The sequence below is a fragment of the Aphelocoma coerulescens genome, unplaced genomic scaffold, assembly GCF_041296385.1.
Source record: "Aphelocoma coerulescens isolate FSJ_1873_10779 unplaced genomic scaffold, UR_Acoe_1.0 HiC_scaffold_128, whole genome shotgun sequence".
Taxonomy (NCBI): domain Eukaryota; kingdom Metazoa; phylum Chordata; class Aves; order Passeriformes; family Corvidae; genus Aphelocoma; species Aphelocoma coerulescens.
The window spans coordinates 6,948-32,234 of record NW_027183483.1 but is presented as its reverse complement, the minus strand read 5'-3'; the positions used below and the strand labels follow the sequence as shown (position 1 = coordinate 32,234).

Here is a 25,287-nt window from a genome sequence, read left to right as displayed (position 1 = left end):
ACAAGGGGGCTAGTTTGGAGTCATATGACTTGATGTCTACATACGTATGACTACATCATAATTGGTGACTATATATAAGGGCTATATGTGATAGACAAGCCAGTATTTAAGAAACAGATGTGTTGTTGATCTGAACCAGACTAAGGCAGTTCAGTGGTGTAGCGGGTTCGGTTTGTAACCGGGCAGAAATGGCAATTTAGTGTAGTGGTTTGGTCCAAAATACTCATTACTATTTACCTTCTGTGAGATAAGAACTAGGAGAAAAGCAAAGCAGGCACCAAACTTGAAAGAATATAAAGAAGTTTATTAACAGACCTAAAAGAGGGAAAAAGAAAAAATAAAATCATACAACACCTTCAGAACTCTTCTCCTCCTCCCACCTTTCTCCCTTCTCCCACTGACAAGGTAAAAAGAGATGTTCAGTCTGTTTACCACTTCTGTAATAGCCTTGTTCAGTTCATTTAGGAAGAGGAGTCTCTCTTGCCCATGCTATGGAGAAATTATCACAACGCGACAGCCGCCTGGGTTGGTTCTCTGCTCGCATCGTGTGAAAGTCCCTTCCCACGACTTGCAGCTTTTCCCACAACTGCTTTCGAGGGTCCACTCTTGAGTTACTGGGGTACCATTTTAAGGTTGAGCTGTTCAGAAACAAAAGTTCTCTTCACCCATCTCTGGGAGCATTTCATCTCTAAGAATAGAGGCCCTTCTCCTTCCCTGGGAGCAAAGGGTCCTCCTCATCTTAATCTCTAGGACTATCTCTGGGAGCATCTCTAGGAACAGAGGTCTTCTCCTTTCCATTTGGAGCGAAAGTCCTCATCACTTTCATCTCTCCCTGTTCAAACTTCTCATCAAATTACAGCTGCGTCAGCATCTGCTTATCTCAGCGCAGGTGCTTTTGCTCACAAGTACAAGTTGAATGCTCCACCCCCCATGCCCTCATGAAATTACAACGGGTACTCTGATACATCATAGCTTTACAACAGAATTTCAGCTTTAAGCATATCTTCTTTCTCTTCCTTCAGGTTTTCAGCTCTTCACAGCACTAAAAGGGTTAATCTCACCTAGGCCTTGCAGCTGGAATTTCCCTTATCGCTGTCGGTCACATGATCTGTGCCAGAGAGCAGGGCAGCTTCAGCTGAATCTTGGCCGCGCTGGAGAGGGGGAGCTGGGCCGCTCCGTCTGCACGTAGCAGGGTGGGGGTGGGGGTGGGGGTGGAACAGGGCCCATTGGCTCCAGGATGGCTATGGCCCTGGCCTGGCCTGGCCCAAGCAGGGCCTGGGCCAGGCCTGCCGGGTCCCCGTATGGGGCCCTGCAGCTACCTGTCCCAGCGCCAGAAACAAGACAGAGCTCTGCCCGGGGTTTGTCTATTCTTAACTGTGGATCACAGAGGCAGTCAGAATTTAGGTGGCTTAAAAAATTGTCCATATTCAAACTGGCCAGCTGATAGGTTCTGTCAGGTAATAGAGGAGCTGTAAGCGCTCCTTTGCAAGAACATCACTTCTGGGACTATGCTTTGCTAACCCATGACAAGTGGTCTGCCTCAGATGGTGGCCAAGAAGTACAGGATGATGAGCTTATTTTTTAGAGCCTTGAGAGGGAAGGGAAGGGAAGGGAAGGGAAGGGAAGGGAAGGGAAGGGAAGGGAAGGGAAGGGAAGGGAAGGGAAGGGAAGGGAAGGGAAGGGAAGGGAAGGGAAGGGAAGGGAAGGGAAGGGAAGGGAAGGGAAGGGAAGGGAAGGGAAGGGAAGACTATAATGTTGCAGACTATAATGTTCACAGACTATAATGTTACATCCCGGTCACTCAAACCTAGTGCTAAACCAAGGTTCTTTTGCTCTGGGTAGACACAAAGGAGAAAATTACAACCAAATATTCTCAAGAGATAAACATACACAGAAGTTTACTGGCAAGCTATAGAAAATTAAGGAACATTGGCAAAAGAGTAAATACTACATAACATCATTTATCACAGCCCATTTATAGACAGCCCATTGAACATATTTGTAACCTATTTGATGTTATGTTCCATGAGAAGAGTGTTAGAAGAAGAAGAAAGGGAGAAAAACAGAAAGACAGGAAAGATATAGAAAAACAGACATAGCTATCAGCTCCTGGGTTCCAGTGATGTAAAGCTCCAGGATGAAGGCAGGGTTAAAGGACAACGTGCTTGCCTTGTGGTCAGGCTTCTTAAAGCCTTGGCCCATCCGGGACCTTCTTCCCAGGTGGCACTTATGGTCTCTCAGCCACTCAGGGACTAGGTTAGGCAAAACTGGGACTGCCTCCAGTGTGCATGATTGATAGACACTGTGGGGCTGAGGGGTATGGGGGGCAGGGCACTACCTCACCAGGGCAAGGTCTGAGCCACCCCCTACCACACATACCAAGCTCCCAAGATGTCTTGAAACAGATTAACTTTTCCAGCCTCTGACAGTATAAAAGCTCAAGGATTTCTTTGTTCAAGATCCCTTCCTGGAGACACCTACCTTAGGCTTTTATTGTGTTGCTGCACCATGATTAAATTACTTATTTTACTAAATTAGTAGACATCAGGGAATTAGCTATGGGAAACCTAGCATTGAGAAGGTAAGGAAAATTTGTCTGACAGTGTGAGTGTGATGTATGTAGGGAGTCAAGTCAGTTCACTGGAGCCATCTGCTGCAAAGGGGCTTCAGTCCCAGTAGTGACAGCCTGGGATGGTGGGAGCATGACTGGTGGGGTCAGACAGGAAAGCTTCTTTAACATCTCAGCTATGCAGGAATGTACCTGGGTCTTTGTAGAGGGGAAGTATAACTAAAAAAGGGCAAGGGGTGCAATGTGAGAGAGATATAAACACACTTAATGACTGTACTTCCACCCAAATGCTACAAGTTGAGGGGAACATGATGAGAAATGGAGGAGTGGGTGAAGAAGCTCACAAAGGTGGTTTTCAAGGGTATGCCAGTCAGAAGATACGCAGGCTACCACAGTCTGATAAAATTTTCAAGTGTCTAATCACCATACTATTGTTTATAAGATGTGTTTTCTAATAGAAGTGAGCTGGAAGCCATGGTAGCCTACATGGGAAGATTCCTGTTCTAAAAATCCCATTGTTTATTATTTCCATCCATGTGGCTTAGATTCACTGCACAGAAATATGACCTAGACCTGTTTTTCCAGATGTATATTTATCCTCAGGAGAAATGTGTGAGTGGGTTTGCTTTTGTCATGGTTAAGAAATGACAGCCTCCAATTCAGTGCCCCCACTGAGGTTATCCAAACCTCATGTGCTACTCACTTGCTCCTCCCTCCCTCCCTCTTCCCCCCTCCCTCTTCCCCCCTCTCGTGGCTGGAGATGGGAATTGGAGGCCCACAAGGCAAAATTCGTGGGTTGAGATGAGAACAACTTACTGGAAACAGCAATGACACAAGAAAACAAACAGTAACAGCAAAAATATCAATAAGAAAAGGGTACAAAAGAGAGAGTGATTCACATACAAAAATGCTCACCATGGGGCTTGTGACCTTACCACAGCCACACCATGTCACCCTGACCACTCCCTTCAGCTCCCAGACTGGCACCATCCAAACCAGTCCCTCCAGCTGAGAATCAGCATTATCCCACTGCTCCAGCTGCCACACCTGCTCGACTAGAAGGAACCTCTTCTTCCCAAAAGAAAGTTCCTTCCCCCCACCCCTGGCAATGATGTGAGGTGGTACAGAATAACCTTCATGTCCTAGCCATACCCCCTCCCACCTACTGCAAAAATTTTTCTCTGTCCTGGCTGCAACCAGGACAGCTATAAGTGTAGAAAATCAGTCTGGACACTTCGAGGTTGAAAAAATAGAAAGAAAAAAAGTCGTATTCCAGAAGCCAAAAGAACTTTTCCACTTCTCTTGCTGTGGAGAATGTCTATGTATTTATACAGTTATTCTTCAGTCATCTTCTGATTCACAACTTTTCTGCTGGCCATTCTCAGGATTTTAGCAAGCAATTATAGATCAATCACAGGCTGCTGGCAACTGGGGGTGTGCGTGTGTGTGTGTGTGTGTGTGTGTGTGTGTAGGGCCAGAGAAACAAAGCGGTTGTCCTGTTCACACTCTGAAGACTGGCGTGGCAGAGGTTGGAAATGAGAGCAGCCTAAAGCTTGTGTGACCAGAGCCATTTGTTCTGTGAACTTGGAGAGCTGGGACATACTCAGTTTATGGAATATATGGAGTGAAAGATCATGTAGATAAGGATTTGCTGTGATGTGAGAGTCTATTATTTATACAAGGGATGTGTCACAGCCATCCACTAATATGTGTCCAGGCAAGAATAAGTTACCTTGGATGTTTGCGTATGGTATCTGTGAGAAAATGAATTGACACAGAAGAGGTTCAATAAAGACGGGAAGGGGATATGAAGATACCTATTCTCTGAGGCAAGACTGAAAGGTCATGGTGTGCTCAGTCCACAGAAAAATGGTGAAAGGAGAAAATTCAGTTTTTCCATAACCAAATTAGAGGAGGATTAATCACCAGCAGAAACTTCCAAAAAACTTCAATTTAAAGAGATTTCTTGTGCAAGAACAGATTTATAAAAAGTGACACAAATTAAATGATAGGCCATAACTGACACTACAATCAGATTTTGGCAAGGTCTCATCATGTAAGATGGGTAAGCATGAAAAGAAATGTACTTTTATGATTGTGTTTGGTAAGCTTGTTTTAAACATATATTATAATATTGGCTTCTCGCAAAGTAAAAAGGTAGATATTATATAATGTTAGAAATGCTTTTTGCTGTGTGGATGTAGTTTTCTCTCTTTTTAGCAAGAATGTTAGCAAGTGTGAGCAAGTAAGATGACCTCCAAGCGAACAGAGGATGAGGCCTGAGAAGCTGCTAATCAACACTTTGTCCAGGGAACAAAAGGGCCTAAAGGCTACTCCGCCCAGAGAACGGGCGGCCAGGAGAGTCCAAGAGCCGTTATCATCACTCTGCCCGGGGAGACGAAAAGGCCCAAAGCTGCAATCAGCCCTGACTATCTGGAGAATTAAGAGATCCACCCTACCATCGACTCTTGCCTAGCGGGCCCAACCCCAAGAATCAAAAGAAATAAAACCGCAAGGCAGAAGACTACGCATGCACTAAAAAGGCGGAACCAAGGAGTGGCCATGCAGAACAGCTCCGGGAAAAGTTTTAATATTAATAGAGAACAGACAGTAAAAATGGTATAAAAAGGACTCACCTCTAGCATCAGGTGTGCTCTTGGCAGAGCGCCAAGGCACCCGGCCATTACCCCTTTCCTTTATTTTATGTGTCTCTTATTGTCTTTATATTAAGCCCTTTAAATTCTCACAGGAGAGTGAACCTCGTTTTTCACAAGCTTATTGCTGTTGTGTCTTCTGGGAACAGTTCCCACTCAGCCCGGTCAGCTCGGGACACAGCAGGCTGCGGGGGCCAGCCTCTGATATCGGAGTGATCAAAGGTCTGGCTCGTGGGTCCTTCCAAGGGACCGTGGTGATAAAGGCAGACGGCGGAGGAAAGGGGCAGGCTCAGAGTTGGGTTAAATCCAGAAAGTTTATTGGTCCTCCGAACGAGGGGACCTCAACCACCAGGGGTGCCCAACCCAGAGCCCCTGCAGATCGTGCGCCAGGGCATTTTATGGCGGGAGGGGGATATGGGGGGGGCGTGTACAGAACAACCAACCAGGGAAGGGAAGGGTGCGGCAAGCAGAACGAGGGACACATAAGGGAACCAACTATAACAGGGGAAGGGAGGGACTCCTTTCCCAGGACTAATCACCTGGCCCCCTGGCTAGAACTTTCCAGAAGCCTGGGAGGGGTGGCAGAGTGACAGACAGGGTCCTGGGAGGAGATAAAAATGACAGACAGGGTGATTTAAATAAAACGGGGGGGTGCAACTGGGGTACACCAAACTTACAGAACATAGGGGGGAGACCCGGACTGAACTAAGCTAACACACTCCCAGAGCTTATAAAACATCTAATGTCATAGTCTTTTAGAGAAAAAGCTGCTGGAGTTTTCAGAGATTATATTACTGAAGTGTTTATTCAGATTGTGTATCCAATGTAAATTCATCTGTGCATCTGTGTTCTCACCTTATCTAATGTATTTTTCCTCTTCTTAACACACCAATTTACTAAAAGCATGAAATATATAGTTGTTTGTCTGCCCTTTGACTGATTTAAAAAAAGAAGTCTCCTTGAAAGAATGTCTTTACTGATGGGTGAAAAATACCTGACATTCTTGTCACAGACTCTCAGCTGCTTAATGGCAAAACATAGATGATTTGTTATTGTCTGTTAGTGTTGATGAATCAATGTTATGAAGTGGTATGTGTCACATTGACCGCTGCTGTCTACAGCCCAGGCTAGCTCCAATGTTGTGTGGCAGGAGTGGGGAGCAGCCGGAGGCACGGAGCTTTGAAGCTGCTCCTCTGAAGCTTCAGCTCTACCTTGCGGAGCACCAGCTCCAGACACTGTAGCAGTCAGCAGCCCCCGACGAAGGGAGAGATAAAAAGTAGCGAGGGGCTTCCCGCGGGAGGTAATCCAACTTTATTCAAAGGAATCCACCGAGGACAAGCCCCGCCTGCAACGCCCCCATGCCTTACAAAGGGGGGGTGAACAAGGGGAGTACACCAACCAGGGACCAATAAGTGGATTAGGAGGGAGGGACGCTGAAGGGATGGACTCACATCTGGTCCAATGGTCTTGGTGGGTGGAGGGAGAGGGGTCACATGCCCCAATGGGGCGTGGAGGTTTAGGGGATTTCCAAGAGGGGAGGTATCCGAGGGGGCAGGATCTCGGGGGACTGATGGGGGCCATATAAGGGTAATTAGGGAGGGCTCAGGTGATGGACATCGAACCTTCGGGAACAACAGGAGGGGTTTGGGTGATTGATAGGGAAAGGGGAGGAGAACAACCATATAGGGAGCACCGGGGGAGTGGCTTGGGTCTGGGGCACACCAACTGGGAATAGGAGTGGGGAAGGTAGGGATGAACCACAGGGGTACAGAAGACATGTGAAAATACAATAAAAACCTCGCATCACCACAGGTATGTTTTCCTTTGCATTGTACTAGGAGTTAGGTAAAGGATATTTGAAAGCTAAATAGACTGAGGTGGCATACTGGTGAAATGGATACCTTCTGTAGAAAAAGGTGGTAAACTGTAGGAAATAGTTTAATAGTGTAATCATTAAAAAATGGAACCTGCCTGTTAAGGTGGGCATATAGTGAACTTGAAAATGAGTAATCTATGTTAATCAAAGAACTGATGAAGATATTTTAATAATTGCATTTTGAGGGCTTTGAACTTTCCAAGTAGTTATGATACAAGATACAACTTTTGAAAAGGAAGAAATTTGGCTAGGCCTAGTATTTTTTTGTTTACTTGGACAAGAATTACAGAGAGCATGTGACTATTTTCCCATAATGGATTGATTACAGGATGATATCTCCTGCCTGTAATGGATGTCTTTCTGAAAGAACAGCAGTTACTTACAAAATACTTGCACTTTGCTATACCATTGCTGAGATTTATTTGCTTCCAGGCTGGAAGGGAAAATAACTTCAAAATGTGCATGTTAGTAAAAAGGAAATTAGAAAATGGTGCAATGGAAGTTGGAAGGTGTCACCGATTTAGGAGAATAAAGTAAATATCCACATTTTTCATGCTGACAGTCTCATCTAATAAGATGAAAATCAGCCTAGACTTCAGTCTACACAGGTAGAGCGTGGCTGAAGAATAGGCATATCTAAAGGGACAGTGGTACAAGAAATCTTGAAAAATACTAGAAATCATCTTTGGTGTGGGTTATGACTTTTCTCTCAGAAATTAATCTTCTTTCCCCAACTTTATTATATTACTGTTAATAAACTTGAATAAATGAAGTGTTGAAAAGATTTCAGGCCATCTGGAGAAAAATTCTTACTTACATATATGTAGGATAAATAGGCAGAATTTCCACAGTAGAAACTGCATCAAGTAAAATCTTCTAAGATTTTCACAATGAGCAAATGCAGAAATGCTCTTTGCTTTTAAATCCTTTCCCTTCCTTACACAGTATTGGCTCTGGACAATTCCCAGGCAAAGGTTATCTCAAATGTACCAGGAATATTGCTAGTAATGCAGGTTTAGTATCCCCTGTATTTCTGTCCTGATCGTTCCTTTGCTGTTCTAATCGCATCTTTGCTCTGCATGGCTGTATTCTGGATGGAAGAGCTTTACTCTATATACGACACCATTTGATGTCATTGGAAAGTAGTGCCAACTGAAAACAAAACTATGCATCCTGGAACTGGAAAACGTTAATTTTTTTAGGGGTTAATGACACCTGTTGAGCTGGGTGCTGTGAATCTGGGAGCTGAGCTGCCAAACACAGATCCTTGGTGAAGCGCTCTTGTTGCAACAAGCTGGAGGGTGGCACAAAGTTAAGACCTGTGCACCTGAAGGCCCTGGTGATCAGGGAGTGCCATCTGCCTCGGAAGTGGAGGAACTATTCTAAAGCAAATAATAGCACAGTTTAAAGGCCCTTAGCAGGCCCATCTAATAGTTCACTTGATACTCCAATTAAGACATCAGTACATATTATTAATTTGCCCATTCTCTGCTGTGATAGAGATACCTAGGACCCCAGAAGAGACTGGTCTGGCTGGTGATATCTCAGCCTAACCACTGCAAACTGTAGTCTCTGAGTTAAAGAGAAAACCTATCTGCTTGAGCTTTACATATTTGCTACAGCAATATTTTCTGGCATGGTTCTTGATGTCACTGGATCCAACTGTGTTGATACCAGCCCCATGGAGGATGGTACTGCATCTCCTTCATCGTGCCATCACCTGAAGCAGAGACGGATTTGATGCTGGAACTAGGAACTACTCTGGAGCAGTGTAACTCTGTACAGTCAGTTTGACGCCTGCATATAATGTCCCTGGAGAGCTTATTTGGTTTGGGATTGTGCTTCAGGTTACAGTGGTGGACATAATCCAAAGAAGGGTGTCTTGTAGGACTTGAGAGACCTCAGTGCCCTTGGTCTGGCCAGCCTGGTGAGTTCCCTAGACTGATTCAGGCATCCAGTGTCTTAAGGCTACCATCTGCTGGCTGATGGGAGCAAAATGAGCCAGAGATTTGTTAAAAGTCCCTTTGTTTACGAAAGTGAGTACTAGGTACTCACTTTAATTGGTAGGTAGAGATTGAAGAGCAAGTAAGAAAGCTGCAGTGACAGTGGATATGGGTCTTAAATAATGCCAAATTTAAACTGACCACTTTAGGCCTTGACAGAAGAATTAAATTTCATCAAAGTCTTTTCTGACTTCAAAAGGTCCATTACAATTTAGTTGACATTATCTTGCTAGGAACCTGTGACTCTCCGTTCTGATCTTTTGCATCCTTGTATGGATTTTCTTAGCTTGGTTGGTCTTGTCTCTAGAAAGCAGCATTTTTAAAGAAAGAAAGAATTTGCAAGGTTTCTGTGTGCACTTATGTTCTCTTCCCTATATGCCTATTAGTGTTGTTCCTCATTACTACTTTAGCTACAAAAAAAAAGTGCCATGGATAGTAATTACTGTCCTTGAAAACTCTCTTTTTCAGCTGTAGTTTAATATTGGGAGAATTCCACAGAGTTGTTTACGCTCTTGACTAACTGTGTACCTGTGGAGTCACAGCAATGTTGATCTATGCCAATATGAATCTGAGGCAGAAAAAAAAGCAGTATTTGTACAGAATTGTTTTTATCCTAGGTGACAGCTATATGAGGTTTCAAAGGTCAGAGGATTCATTTGCACAGGAATTTAATTTAATTTGCTATTAAATCAACCTCTGGGCTTCCAAAATTACCAGAACATTTAATTTATATAGGTGCAATAGTCTTACTTTTTTCTTACCGTACTTGTTAATGCAACTGGTGTTACTGTGAACAGTCTTTTCTCCTATTCTCATGGGTAATGCAAAATGTTACTGTATTCCATATCTATCTGTGCCCAAAAATTGTTAGACTCTTTAAGAGCCTGCAGCCAGAAAATGGAACCAGGATGGGGGGGTGGGGGTGTTGCCATGGTCACTTTTCAAGACTGAGCGTGGAAGCACAGAGCCACCTCTGTCTCCCGGCAGTGTTTGCTGATGGCAGAGGTTCTGCTTTGGAACAGGTTGCTTTGGGCTGGCAATAGTAGTGATGCCTTAAGAGGCCTCCTAGACACAGAGACTGGACAGGAATAAAAGAATAAAATAGGTATTTATTTGAAAGGCCTTCAAAGGTACACCCTGGGAGCCACAGGCTATTGCCAAAAATGGACCCCAAGATGGACGACAGGTCATGAGTTCTTCACACCTTTATAGGTTTGGTTCATTTGCATATCAGGGTTAATTCTCCAATTAAAGCTGCAGATCAATGATGTAATTTCCCCTCCACTTGCCCCCCTTAGAAGCTCTTTGGATTATACTTTTCGGGCCTAGGACAGTCTGGGTGACCTTTTAGAGCAGGCCTGGAGAGGCTTTGTTATGTCTACCTAGCACAAGTGAGCAGAAACTAGCAAGCTACAAGAAACCTCAGAGTTACACTCTAAGCAGTACAGAATCAGGAAAATATAAAAGTTAAAACCTAGGCATCAGCAGCCACCTGGAAAAACTGCATTTCACAATCAAAAACTGTTTCAGAGTGAACTTTGCAATATCTATGAGCAGCATGAAGCTTGAGCTGGTACCTGGGGCTGGACCTACCCACGTCGGTGCCTGGAGACTGGTTCTTCCCCCTAACACACGCACAGCATGGAGGACAGTAGCACCAACACTGGTGGAGTCGAGTGGGTGGCAGCAGGAAGTGCTGGGCAGCAGAGCTGACGCCACACACGCTGGCAATTCCCATCTGACACTAGAACTGCTTTGTAAACTCTACCTTCATTGGAGGGTTCTTTTTGTCCATCATCTTTTTTCCCCTTTGTCTCCCAGACTGTACAGTCGATCAGGGTGCCATTTTCCCTTTGTCTTTCAAGCCACACAGGAGTCTGTAGGGGCTGCCATCTTGGAAGGAGGGGTTACCTCACCATTCATTTCTGTGGGTTTGTGAAATTTAATGATTTTGTATCTAGTGATTATTTACTGCTATTTTTTGGCTATTGCTGTTTTGCTTGTTAGTAAACTTATTTTTTCACTTGTATCTACTCATATTAATTTCTTAATGGTGGAAACAGATTGGTTGAAACTAAAGGGAGTAATTTTAGAGTGTTCACCTCTTTAAATTGTCTTAAACCAAGACACCTATATATGCATGAAAATTCATATTATCATTAATCTTAATGTAACATTAAAATTTAATGCTTTTTTCCTCTGTATTTTCTTCTTTCAGTTGCAAATGAGACAGGTGACAAACATCCACGACCACTTTTACAATTTGCCTGTAAGTAGCCTTTTTAATTTTAACCGGTTGATTTTTATACGTACTGTAAAAATAAAAACATTTAGTAATTATTTTGATCTCATATTGTGTCTGTCCTATATTATGTGTCATTTACAGTACTAAATTGAGGATACATAATACTTGATTGGAAAAGTCACCTACAGAAATTCAATTTTACTGAACAGAGTTGATCCAAATTTAAATGAATGGAAGGCTTTGTGGCCTTACTATTATTTCAAGCATAAAAAGTTATAAATGTCTCAAAGCCACTGAAGTTCACTACAGTGCTTACAAAGAGCTTTGTGTCAAATCTTAGAAATAACCTATGAAAAATGTTATTAAACCTTACTGGTATCTCCTTTATCACTTTACTTCACACAAAAAGATTAAAAACTGAAGGTATGGCTTGGGTTTTGGAATAACTGACCCAAATTTGAATAAAAATGAGGGATGTATTTGGTAATGTAACACCAACTGACTGTGACTGTGACCATATGAACTTTTAGAAACATATGATAGAATATGTAGAAATGAGGATAAAGATAGGACATTCAAATCATAATATATGCAGTTTCATGGTGACTTGTGATCACTTAGCAGGGAAAACCCCTCTTTTCATTATGGAAAGGAGGATTTGTCATCATCATGGGCAGTGCAGCTGAAAACATTAAAATAATTTACATCTATGGTGCAGTATTTTGCACAGCTAGAGGATGCCATTCTGAGCCTCCAGCTCAGCTATAATCATCTTTCACAGGATACAATAAAATGAGGGGGAAGCATTTTTGCAAATGTTTCAACTTATTCACAAGGATTTGAAATTAAAGTTGTTGAGGTCTACACCTAGTGCAGGTAGCTTGGTGGGCAGCTGTAGTGCAAGCTGCTGGTTGTGCTCTGGATGTCAGGAAATAGCAGGAGCCCCAGACAATAAGCCATGACCTGGCACAAAACATTTGCACAACAAAGGGCATGGGGACTTGGCACTAGCCAGGTGATTGGCCACGAAGAGATGTGCGGGAGCCTATGGCTCAGCAGAAAGTCTCCAGAGGATCAAGCACATAGACTGTAAAGGTATAAAAGCCCAGAGATTGCTTGGTTCAGGATCCCTCCTCCTCATCACCCAGCTCAAGCTGTTTTGTGTGTCTGTACCAAACCAAATTCTTTTAAGGGTCCAGATGTCTGACACTGCTATGGGAAACCTGTGTCCAACCCGGTAAAGAAATCTTGTCTAACTGCACGAAAGTGGTACGTGTAGGGAGTCAAGCAGGGCAGCTGTCAGTTTATTGGAGCTGGCTGCTGTGAGGGGGCTTTGATCCCAGCAGTGAAAGTTTCGGGTGGTGGGAGTATGACTGCCAGAATGAATACTGGATGGTCAGACAGGAAAATTTCCTTGCAAACACTCCAGGATGTTTTGTGGGTTTGGCTGAACTTGGTTCAGAGAGAAAAGTCTGAGTTGTTTATACTTAAGAAAAACTGGCAAAACCAAATACCATCAACAAAACAACCCAACTTCTTCTAGGAATGCTTTGTGCCAGTAAGCACATAAGCATTTTACAAGATTATGTGCAAAACTTTTCAAAATAATGAGCTGTAGACAGTGTTTTAATATACAGTGATTCCTTCAAGAGTCTAGCATAAGAGTTTATTTGACTTTTCTTTTGGGTTCTTAAAGGATTTTCTTCTTTCACAACTAACAAATAAGCAATTGGTATGCAGATGAAACATTTCTGGAGAGCCCACAAAATACTAGTTAAAGTGTTTTTTCACTTTGTTCTGTTGCTACTCTGTGCACCTGGAGCCTCTTCAGAATGGAGGATTCAGGGAAACCTGCTTGTAGAGGCACACTCATCTTCAAAATGTGTGGTCTTTGTGTCTTAACTTTTTGTGTGGATTCAGATTTAGATCTAATTATCTGTGAATGATTGTTGGGATGTAAACTTAAAACACTATATCAAGACCAGGTTTTTCAGAAGGTGCACATCAGCTGAAACAACATATGAGATTTTCTGTGAGCTAGTACTTGTTTATAACAATATCTTATGTATCCTTTTACAAAATATTTATAAAAGCAAATTTTTCTACATGTACATTTATATTAGGTAAGAGAATAATAAACATGCAAATAATATTTGAAGATTTCCTCCAGAAAAAGGAGAATCGTAGTTGCTCTCAGGGAGATTTGATTAGTTCTATTCCTAAATGCAGGGTATCACCTGTGACCCAATTTAATAGCATGGTCACAGCAGCAGGAAACCTTTTCACTTTTCAAAATAGTGTTACTTATATTAACTTCGGAGACACTGTTTTATTTTCTTCTAGAGGGAGGAGCAAATAATATGCAAAGAGTACTGCCAGGAAACTGTGGTTCTATTGCCTAATGCTTTGTATTTCTCCTTCAGTGAAAAGGAAAGGAAAATACTCTTGCTCTTAGAAGAATTTAAGGAAAGAATTAGAATTACAAGAAAAAATGGAAAAAAATTCCATAAGAAAATGCTTTAAATTTCTGTTGTGGTTTTCAAGAGGTAAAGCTATTGGATCTGCAGTGAATTTTGGCACTTACTGCAGTGCAATTAAGATGTAACATTATTGGTTGTTGGACAATATGCAGATGACTTCTTATTAGCAAATAGGGGTGAGAATGTTTGTATACTAGATGCTATACCTTTATATATTGCCCTAGCAAAGAAGGGACAGCCTGCATCTCTAACTTCAGCTCTCTCAAAATAAAGTTACAGTATTGCATCTTTATTTTGTAAAGGGACAATGAATGAGAGACTGTCACGTTCTACTGTGGGGAACTGCGAGGAGTTCTTTTAAAAATAGATGGTCAAGAACGAAATTAAGTCAAATGAGACAAACACTGTATTCTGAGAACCGTTATTGGTAACGAAAAAGAAAAGGAAAAACGAGTTGCCCAAACGAAAGAGGGCTGGAAAGGACAGAAAAGAAGGAAGGAAAATGGAAAAGGGGGGGAGAGCGGGGAGAGAGAGAGAGAAGGAGAGGACACAGAGAGGAAAAGAGGGTGCTACTACCGGCAAGTCAGGGAAGTGCCGTTGGGGAGTGTACACGCTACCTGCCTATAGACGGGCTGAGTCTTAATGAGCCTGCGCGGCTCTCGAAGAGGCACGGCTTCACAGGCGTGGCTCCTGCGGTGACGGCGCCTGACATGCTGTGAGTAGGCTCTCGTAATCGGAGGTCCAGGACTCTGGACAGGGTCACGGTCAGGATCGCCGCGACCAGCTGGATCAGGGCGGCAGGGTGGGCTGGATCAGCGCGGCAGGGTTGGATGCAGGCAGCCCAGGCAAGGACGCGGGGGGGAAGCGGCAGGGCGGCGGTCAGGGACAAAGGGATGCAGGACAGGCGCGAGGGCGAGCAAGAGCCAGCGAGGGCAGGAGAGCCAAAAGGCAGGCTGGGGCCAGAGCCAAAGAGGGAGGGAAGGAGCATACGAGACAACAAACGCCAGTGAACAGCAGCAAGCCCCTCACGCAGTTAGTTTTTATATCCCCTGCCCCCCCCCCCCCCCCCCCCCCCCAAGTCCGCCCGTTGATAGGAGACCATTGGTCCAATCCAACCTTTCTTTGCTGTCCATTGGTGGAGACCTTTCGCGACCTGATTGGAGAAGCCCCTTTGTAGTGTCTCCCACTGACTGCCTAATCTGAGGTATTCCCAGGAGAAGTCTTCCCACAGACGAGGCTTCCCCCACTCCTGGCTGCTTCCTGCATATTGCAGGTGTACGTTCCCTTCCCCCACATACCTCTGACAATATGGAAAAACCAGGGTTGAGACAAACTAAATTGGCTAAATCAAAACTAAATTGCCTCCTCACACAGACCCAGAAAGAATAGAGGCCATAATTAAACTCCCATGTCTGGTTGTGAAAAAGCAGGCATGAGAATTTCTTGGAGCTGTGGGACTTTGTTGGCTGTGAATTCCTGCATTAGGAGAATTGATTAAGTCTCTGTGACAACCAGCAGTGAAGAGTTAGAGCCTATTGCATGGGGCCCAGTGAGAAATTCTAAAGCAATGAAAAGAGCTTTGGAGCTTTGGCATCTGCTTCAGCTCTTGGGCTCCCAGATTGTATCAAACCCCTTTAATCTGTAAGTACATCAATGTGAGGTATAGCCAGTGGACCTCACCATAAGGCAGTTGTATATTATTTAGTTCAACTAGATCCAGTTGCAGTGGGATCACCAGCCTATACCAAATCACTGGCAGAAACAGCAACAATATTGGAGAAGAGCTGCCCCCTTATCCTGAATTATTCTATAATAGTCCATGTCCCAGGTAGGGTGATTGAGGGATCCTATTAGTTCTCAGTTGCTTCAGGTTTTTGGCATACCATCCCATTGCTCATCACTGGTAAGCCTGGTATTTTCCCTTTCGCCCTTCCAAGCTTGTTTAAAGCTCTATCAACGAGACCTACTAGCTCCTGTGCTAGAACTCCTCTTCTGAGAAAGGTGCATCCCATCAGGTGGCAGTAGACCAGGTGTTTAATAGATCATCCCACAGTCAAAAAACCCCAAAATTTTCCCGGTACACTAGGCTCAGAACCACACATTGACCTGATGCATTCTTATCAATGTTATTCCTTACCAGAAGGATCAAGGAAATCACTACCTGTGCTCTTAATTCCTCAACTAATCATCCCAAGGTATTGAAGTCTCTTTTCATTGCCCTTAGGCTTGTCTTTGTTATTTCATTGCTGCTGGCTTGAACAACCAATAGTGGATAGTAATCAGAGGATCTTACTACACTGGAGGGTTTTCCAGTAATGTCCCTTATCCTTGCCTGCTGAGAGACAGCAGGCATCCCTGTGAGTTGGGTCCAGTCTGCATACCAGGCCCTCTGTTCTCCTTAGAAAGGAGTCTTCTATTACAACTACCCTTCTTTTCCTCTTATTTGGATTCTAATTTGGATTTTCTAGACAGTACCTTATTTTAAACTTCCATCTGGGCTGTACATTATGTACCTGTTTTTCAGGTGGTGTGGGCTGATACCACACCACTACTAAGATGGTGAAGAGTCCGGAGGGGAAGCCATAGGAGGAGCAGCTGAGGTAACTTGGCTTGTTCAGCCTAGAAGAAGGAGGGGAGATCTCATAGTTGTCTACAGCTTTCTCACAACACAAAGCAGAGGGGCAAGCACTGATCTCTTCTCTCTGGTTACCAGTGACAGGACCTGAAGGAATGGTATGAGGTGGAGGTTTAGGTTAGCTGTCAGGAAAAGGTTTTTCACCCAGAGGGTGGTTGGGCACTGGAACAAGCTCCCCAGGGAAGTGGTCATAGCACCAAGCCTGCCCGAGTTCAAGAATGCTCTCAGACACATGGTATGATCCTTGGGACTGTCCTGTGCAGGGCCAGGAGTTGGACTTTGATGATCCAAGTGGGTCCTTTCCAACTCAGGAAATTCTATTATATCATTGTGCATACTTTCTCTGCTCTTCAGACCCTTTCTTCATATATAAAACATACTGAATCAAGTGATCATCTCTACCCAATAAGTTGGTCTTATCTGGGATATCAGTTCCCGGCATAGCTTTTGATACTGTCTCTCATAGGAGCCTTCTCGACAAAATGTCCACTGTACAGCTGGATAATCATGTTATGCAATGGATGAGAAACTGGCTCACAGGTCAGACACAAAGAGTTATAGGGAAGGAGGTAGCATCAGACTAGTGGCCTCTCTCTAGTGGGGTTTTGCAGGGCTCAATCCCCAGCCCAGTTCTCTTCATTAAGGACTTGGATGCAGGACTTGAGGGAATTTTAAGTAAGTTTGCTGATGACCCTGAACTGGGAGGAGCTATTGACTGCCTTGTGGGCAGAGAGGCCCTGCAGAGAGACCTCGACAAATTAAAGAGCTGAGTAATCAGCAACCATATGAAGTTTAACCAGTCAAGTGCTGGATTCTGCACCTGGGACATGGTGTAAGGCCCCCAAAACTGGCTTGATGAGCTACTTAAAAGGGCTTACTTTTTTTTGAGTACTCAGAGTTAAATGTGTGGGAGATGTACCAACAAAGTATTCTTAAGAGGTCAAAACAACAAAAAAACTTCACTGGCAACTTCAGAAAATCAGAGAACTTTGGCAAAAGTCTAGAGCAGCATTCAATCTACATAAAACATTTTACCAAGCAGTAACTTAGCCCATTCAACTTAGCAAACTACAAGCCTATCTGATTTTAATGTACTAAAAACTCTGAGAACAGGGAATTAGAAGAAGAAGGAGAGAGAGAGAAAAGATACAGAAAAGAACAAATATAGCTACCAGTACTCATTCCAGCAGTGTTCCACTGAGAGAAATTCCAAGAGGAGGTAGGATCAAGTCATGTGCTTGCCTCAAGTCCTGGGTTAAGTACCCCTTGGCTTTCCTGGGCCCTTCCCCGAGGTGGGGCTTCTGGTCATCTGGCTACTCTGGGCCTAGACTGGGGCTCCAGGGGCAGGTTGCAGCCCATTGCCTCCAGAGTGCCAGGTATTGGCAACCACTGTGGGGCTGGAACACAGGTCCAGAGGAGTCGGGTGTGTGGAGCAGGGCATCACCTCATCAAAGCAAGGCCTAACCTTCCCCTTCCTCGACACACGCCTGAAATGTTTTGAGCCCACAGTCTGTGGATGCTAAAAGGCAGGAGCAGAGAAATTTTCCAGCTCTGTAGTTTGTGAAGTTTTTCCTTTCTCATGCTTTAGCTGAGAAACAGAGAAATCCAGCTTCTCACAGCTTCTCTGTGAGAGCTTTCATTCTCATGAGAACTGGATGGATAACATTTTTAAGAATGTAAACCATTTGCACTTGCAAGTTGTTGTGGAAACTGTAGAATTGTTTTCAGTCTTGTGAGAATAATATTTGGAAATGGCTGTCTTACTGCTCAGCTTGTCACCTTGAGAGGTGGTGAGTGAATAAGCCAATCATGTAATTTCTTTATTGCGAACTACACTATAAAAGAGGAGAAATTCATTAAATGAGATCTTAGCTCTGCTTTGGCCATGTCTTTTAACCTGGACCTATGTCGTGATTCACCATTCTCTGGGCAACAGCAGTCCTTCCAGCCTCTCACACATGGCAACAGTGGTTGTGTATATACTGGGGGATGACAGTCTGGAGAGCAGTGCTGCGGAAAGGGACCTTGGAAGATGGTGAGTTGACTATGAGTCAACACTGTGCTTTAGGGGGCAGGAGGGCCAACAGTGTCCTGGGGTGCATTAAGCGCAGAATTGCCAGCCATTCAAAGGAAGTGGTTGTCCTGCTCTACTGTGCTCTGGTGAGGTCTCAGTACTGTGTGCAGTTTTGGGAACCACAATATAAAAAAGACATTAAAGGTATCAGAGAGGTCCACAAGAATGGTGAAAAGTCTGGAGAGAAAGCGTTATGGGAAGCAACTGAGATCACTTGGTTTGTTCACCCTAGAGAAGAGGAAACAGAGGAGAGACCCCATTGTAGTCTTCTGTAGGAGCTTGGGTGGGTTGGACGGTCGGGATGGACGGAGACGAGAGATCTCTGAAGTCAGATCTTGGAACATGCGGTTTATTGCAAAGGGCGTGGGTACAGGTGGCACTGCTTAGAGCTGCCAGCCGCAGCTCGGAGCAGGCCCAAGGTAAGAGCAGAGTAAGTAAGTAAGAAAGAGAGAGAGAGGGCGAGAGAGTAAGTAAAAAGAAGTGAGAGCAAGAGAGCGTAGTCCTCGTTACAATACAATAAATCCTCTTCTGTACTGAATATTCTAATTCTCACTAGCCAATCTAGTACAAGATACAAATCCTATAGCATTTACATACAGCCTATAAGAGTTATTACATTACCATAGAGTGTTACATTTTAACTCCTAAAAACTACTCTTTGGACCCCTTCTGCTGAGCTAGTAGGGTCTGCTCTGACCTTTGGACCTGTCTGCAAGCAGAGGGTATTGTTCAATCAAAAGGGGATTACCTTCAGTCAGCCATACCATTGTTTTCCAGTTGTTCAGTAACTAAGACTTGGTATCTTCAAAGGTGGCCTTCATTTCAATGTCGCTTATAGTTTTCATATTCCCAAAATCTTTTGTTAGGCAATCATATTTATAAGGCTTTCCTGTTTCATCTTCCCCAACAGTCTTCAACATCCTTGCAAAGGAAGTGGAGGGGCAGGTACTCATGACCAGTGACAGGACTTCAGGAAATGGCATGAAGCTGAGTCCGGGGAGATTTAGGTTAGATATCAGGTAAAGGTTTTTGACCCAGAGGATGGTTGGGCACTGGTTTAGGCTCCCTAGGAAAGTGGTCACAGCCCCAAGCCTGTCTGAGTTCAAGAAGCATTTGAACAATACTCTAAGGCAGATGATATGATCCTTGGGACTGTCCTGTACAGGGCCAGGAATTGGACTCAATAATCCTGATGGGTGCCTGACAACTCAGGATATTCTATGATTCTAAATGGCCCTTCAGTTTTAGGGTGTTCCTATTTTGCTGTTAAAATTTTAGGTTAGGAAAATTGGATACACCATTCTCACATCAAATGAGTAGTGGATAACCAACCAGCTGGGCAATAACTGACTTCTGAGAATCCTTTTCTGTACTGGTAATTATTTAAGGACTTGTGCACAAGAATCAATAATCTTGTACTCTCCCCTATGACAATCATCTTAGCCTTAATTCTGCTATGTTTGTTACTTGTGATAATGTGGTATGTAAGGGTAGTGGTTAAATATCTTGAAAGGTTTTTCTTTTTCCTTTTCATGAATTAGCAGGTATGCTTAATTAAAAGGAAGTGAAGACTGTTAAGGATTATACCTAGTGCAGGTAGTGGGGCATGCAATTTACAGCTTGTGCCATGGGTGTGGGGAAAAAGAGAGCCCCAGGCAACAAGAAATGACCTGGTGCAGACCATTTGCATAAAAATGGGCATGGGGACCTGGGCCATAGTCCAATGAGGGGAGGAGGGTCAGAGTGGCTGGTCACCCAGAGACTCTTGCAGAAGCCAATGAAGGATGAGAACCTCAGAATAAATATCAGCGTTGAAATGGATGGACTGTAAGGGTATAAAAGCCCACAGATTTCTTTCTTGGGATACTTCCTTGGAGGCACCCAGCTTCAGCTGTCATAATGTTGACCACCATGGGAGCCAGATGTGCTATGGGAAACCTTGGGACAAGCTGGTGAGGGAAATAGTTTCTGACTGATTGTGATGTATGTAGTGAGTCAAGTGGGGTGCTGTCAATTCACAGGAGCTGTCCTCTGCAAAGGGGCTTCAGTCCCAACAATGAAAGTCTTGGATGGTTGGAGTGTAGTGGCTCCTGGATGGTTAGGCAGAAAAGTTTCCTAAACAGTTGTCTAAAGAACAGAAACAGCCATAACATTACAGGCCCTTGAATAATAAAATTGTATTGATGTTGTGTTTATTTCTGCTGTTGTTGTGTAGTCATTACTTGGCTTTGGACTACCTGGTGTGAAAAGTTTTATTTCTAGCTGTTGTAGCACAGGGCTCGGCACAGAATCTCAAGGCTACCTGTAACTCTGGATAAATATAGTTCTTGCACATTAGGTAGCTGCTGACATTTAAGAGGAAAGAAGAGTATGGAGTTTTCCTGATTACCTGGGAAAAATCCTCACGGTCTGAAAATAATTATGGAATGGAAATGAGGATTATTGCTGATCTTCTGTCTTTGTACCATTTAGACCGTGTGAAAATAAGATATTTAAGACAATCAGCAAAAAAATGCTGCTGGCTCCTGTCCATAGCAGCAGATATTGCTGCTTCTGACAGGATAGTTTTTTGTGTTTTATTCTCATGAGGCATGGGATAACAGCTCTTCTGGTTGGTTTTGTCTTGTGTATTTAGTGTGTGTTGCCTCAAAAAGTAATCCTTAATCCATGTATTAGGTCCACTGGATAATTGATCTGAAAGCTGGGAAAATATTAGAAAATTTTACCTGTATAGTCCCTAATTAAAATCAGTTGCTAACTTCAGAGATACCCCATTTTTCAGATTTTTAAAAGATTTTGTGTATTGCTACAAAGTCCTTGGAGAAAGACTACTAGCAGAGTTGGTTTGTATTCCTATTTTGGAACGTGGTAAGATTAATATGTGCTGCACCTCTGTTGTGGGAAATAATGTGTGAAATAATAATGTGTGAAATCTGTTGTGGGAAATTATGTGTGTGAAATAATAATCAGAATTTCAGTACTTAGCTGTTCTTATTTGGGTCTGCTAGCTCAGTCATGTATCATTCTATGATACTTGAAAATTAGACTATGACAGAGGTGTTCAGTATGGTAGTACTGCTGGGATTTTCAGAAGTGCCTGATTTATTCAGAAACTCTTTAGAAATATTTGAAAATGTGAAACAGACTCTTTACGAAATTTAAGTTATGTAAGTCTCGTGAGGCAGGGAGGACATCTGACTGAAGGATGCTACTTGTACTTTGTCGGTGGAACTAGGCTTACAAATAAGGATGGATTCTCTGAGTAACATGCGAGAGCCACTTGATGGCACTTCTAAATAAATGTAAAAAAAAATCCATAGAAATGTTTTGGCATTTGAATATCTACTGTGAGAAGCTGAAGGTTTGACAGAAAAGAATTGTATTTTTGGGTACTAATCCTGCAGTGATCTCTTTTATCTGTAGTTTAACCACTATTAACTGTAGTCAAAAGAATGTCAATGATGAGTATTGTATTGATTTGGTACTTTGTTTTTTAGCCAGATCTTTGGCTAAAGAGCCACACCAACACATACTAAGCTACAACCTAAACGTGATACGGAGAGGATGTTTTTTGTAGAGGTATGAAAGCTTCATGTTCTGTAATAAAATATTTTTATGGGAAGCATTACCGTTTTGCATTTGGAATGACCCTAATGTTTATGCTTCTTTCCACTTCAAACTTTTTTTCAGGTTTTCAGGCTTATTCCCAAACTGTGGTCATGCAAAGGTAAAATGATAGAGGACCACCTTTTTTTTTCAGAATTCTGACACACTGGGCAATAAGCCTATGAATTTATTTTCCTTGTCACTCTTGATTTTTCAGGGTCTAAATCACAAAAATGCTCGTGGAGCCCCATTATCGGTGGGCTGACTGGCAACCTCAAGGAAAGGCGAAAGCTGGCCATTATCAATGACCCTAGACCTCCTGAAGAAATTTTAGCAGATGAACTACCGCCAGTGGACAGTCCTGAGGCACTGGTGAAAACATCTTTCAGGTCTGACCGATATGGGTTTACTTAGTTTATCTTTGAGAGGATGTCTTTTTAAGATTAAATCTGCAGTGTGGGTTTGGTGGCAGAAATTGGTACTGAAAGATTCTGTAATGCTGCATATATTTGTACTGAAAAAGAATGGAAAAAGAAATCCATAAATAATATTGACTGCATTTGCCTTTAATTTCTCACACTTCATTACCCTCCCTAGAAGATTATTTACTAGGCAGAAAGTCTGTAACTGGTCAAAATAATCACCAAAACCAGCTCATTATATGAAGATGTCTTTGAAGGTTGGTATTGTTTCATTTGATGGTTGGTATTGTTTGATTTGAAAGCGATTTAATGATGAATAAATTGCACTTTAGGTCAGATGATGTGCTTCATTGATGCAAGGGTGAGTTAGAGCTTTTCCTGTTGATGTAATGTCTTGAGAACTGTCTAGCATTAATATATGAAGGGGAAGAACTCTGAGCAGGGGCTTGCAAAAAAGTGATTTCTGCTATTGTGTAGTGAAATATCTATGTTTTTGAAGTGTGATATATACATATGTGTGTGTGTATATATATGTCTATCTGTGTTTCCCACTCTTTTATTTAATGCTGTCTATGTACAGTTGCCATATGTTTCTTGGAAATGTTTTCTGAAAATGTTTCTCTCAAAGTGAGGTAAAATAGAGAACCCATAGGGCATACAATGGATTTTTGACTGAGATGTGAAAATTGGTGCACCCAGAAAAAGCAAAGAGAGTGGCAGAAGTGGTTTTTCAAAATGTTTTTGAGAATATTTTTTGGTTGTTGAAAAACTGTGATCTACTTTTCTTTTGTATTAAACGTACCAATTTTTTAAAAAAATATTCCTTGATTTGGATAAATTTTTATGACTATAGTGATTTTGATTATACCTGGTCTGTGAAACTTACTTCACTCTTCATATAATTATTATTTTGAAGTACTTGATTGAGTCATTATATTAGGTAGCAATTTCAGATATTTGTTCATACTGCTTGATGTTTAAAAGCGTAATACCATAAATTGAGTTTATGCCAGTCTATATAAATAACCCTGTAATTTCATAGTGGATTTTCATTCTTTAATATTCACATTTAAATGATTCAGGACAAGGGGCTCAGAACCTGGATCCTCCACTTATGATGGCCTGTGGTATTTAATGACTTTAAAAACTTTGTATCTCTGATACTTAAAATCTATAATTTCAAGAGATGTATTTGTCAGTTTTACTTCTCATAACAATATCTGGGTAGCAGCATTCCTTACCTTGCCATTGTCAATATAATTTTAAACATTTAATGCAGCAAAATAGTGTCACAGCTTTTCAAATTGTATAGCATAATAAGGACTAATGAATTGGAAAATGTAATTTAGGAAAACAGTTTTGCTAATACAGTTTAAAAGGCTTTATAAACATCACAGAAGCTTCGTATTGTGTCAATATAGATATTACTGTATAATGTGGCATTTTGGGGAGTTTTATAGATGGCAATCCAGATAAATTGTTGTTACAAAATAAATAGTAAATGCCTAGTTTTCTAGAGAAATGAAGCCCTGTGTTTGCTTAATAGCTTTGCAGAGGAGTGGAAGATAAGAGGGTTGTCTTGGTTTGAAAGGTGTCTACCAAGGAAGGCAGGAGCCTCCCTTGGAATGGAAGGCATGACTCCCTTCTTTCCAAATAATTGTAAGTTTGAAATTAAGGAGCTTTCAGGCAAAGATATGGAAAAAGGAATAACAGGTCTTTACTAATCTATATATCTGTATAACAAGGCAAACAAACAACAACAGGAGCAACAACAAACCAAACCAGAAACCCAGTACCAGCCTTCTCTTGGCTGTCAGGCCCTTTCCTCTTTGCTGTAGTCACGGCCACAGCCGGCAGGGGCGCTTGTGGCTCCCGGATGGGCAGGGCAGGTGCGATGATTCCCCCGCGGCTGCAGGGGGCGCTGTGGCACGAGTTCAGCCACCTTCTCCACGTGGTTAATGGCAGGTGTGCCAGTGGAAGAGATTGAAAATGGGCTTCCTTTACAAACCCATAGGGACAGCCGATCCTGGTGTCCCTCCGGATGGCAAAATGGACTGTAGCAGGAACCTCAGAGCAGCAGCTGGAACAGCAGAGGTGGGCACACCTGGGGTAGTAAAAGTAGATGCAGCAAAAACTCTGCAGCTGTAGCAAGAGATTCAAGGGTGTCCCAGCCGGGAGGAGGTGTGGGGTTACAGTGTAGCAAAAAACCCGGCTGAGAAGTGGTGGGGTTGGGTTGCAGCAGCTGGGTTCCCGAACACAGCTGGGAGAGGCTCTCTCGGAGCGGGGCTCGGGGTCTCTGTTTTTCCCTGAGGCACCCAAGCAGATGCTGAGGGTCCTTTCCAGTGAGATAGGGTGTTAATAAGATCCCAGTCCAATAGTGGCTCTTATGAGCAGAGCTTCACTCATGGTAGTAGAAGACAGCAGGAGGTGGAACCCCACAGTGGTAGTGAATTCTTTCCACAGCAACTGCAGCCTGTTACCCTTTGATCCCAAAAGCTAGAGAGAGAGGAGCTGAGCCCAGCCCCTCACCCCCCTGCCAAAATCTTGCAGTATCTCTCCCTTCCCAAGAGAATACCCCTCAGCTATGAGAGTGCAGCCACCTGCACCCCTCCCCCCACCTTGGCCATGTCTTTTGTCTCTTAGGTATCCATCATTATTGTCTCTTAACAAAAAATGGGACAAAATTCCCTGAGAGAAAGAAAAAAAAAAAAAAAAGGAAAAAT

At 43.0% G+C, this 25,287-nt stretch overlaps 1 protein-coding gene across 6 annotated transcripts in view; it reads left to right on the top strand.

Moving 5' to 3' along the window:
• The window catches only part of LOC138100675 (dual specificity calcium/calmodulin-dependent 3',5'-cyclic nucleotide phosphodiesterase 1C-like), a 48,410-nt gene extending 24,346 nt beyond the window's left edge, over positions 1-24,064 (top strand). Inside the window, exons 1-5 of one of the 6 annotated variants that reach the window (XM_068998560.1) lie at positions 6,936-7,035; positions 11,321-11,371; positions 22,038-22,115; positions 22,227-22,263; positions 22,360-24,064. In XM_068998560.1, the coding sequence (XP_068854661.1) occupies positions 22,101-22,115; positions 22,227-22,263; positions 22,360-22,556 (249 nt within the window). In that variant the 5' untranslated portion in view covers positions 6,936-7,035; positions 11,321-11,371; positions 22,038-22,100 and the 3' untranslated portion in view covers positions 22,557-24,064. Of the gene's footprint in view, positions 1-6,935; positions 7,036-11,320; positions 11,372-22,033; positions 22,116-22,226; positions 22,264-22,359 lie in introns of those variants that run through there. The other 5 variants (XM_068998557.1, XM_068998559.1, XR_011146893.1 and 2 more) reach the window with 5 other exon arrangements.
• The last annotated feature ends 1,223 nt before the right edge of the window (positions 24,065-25,287 follow it).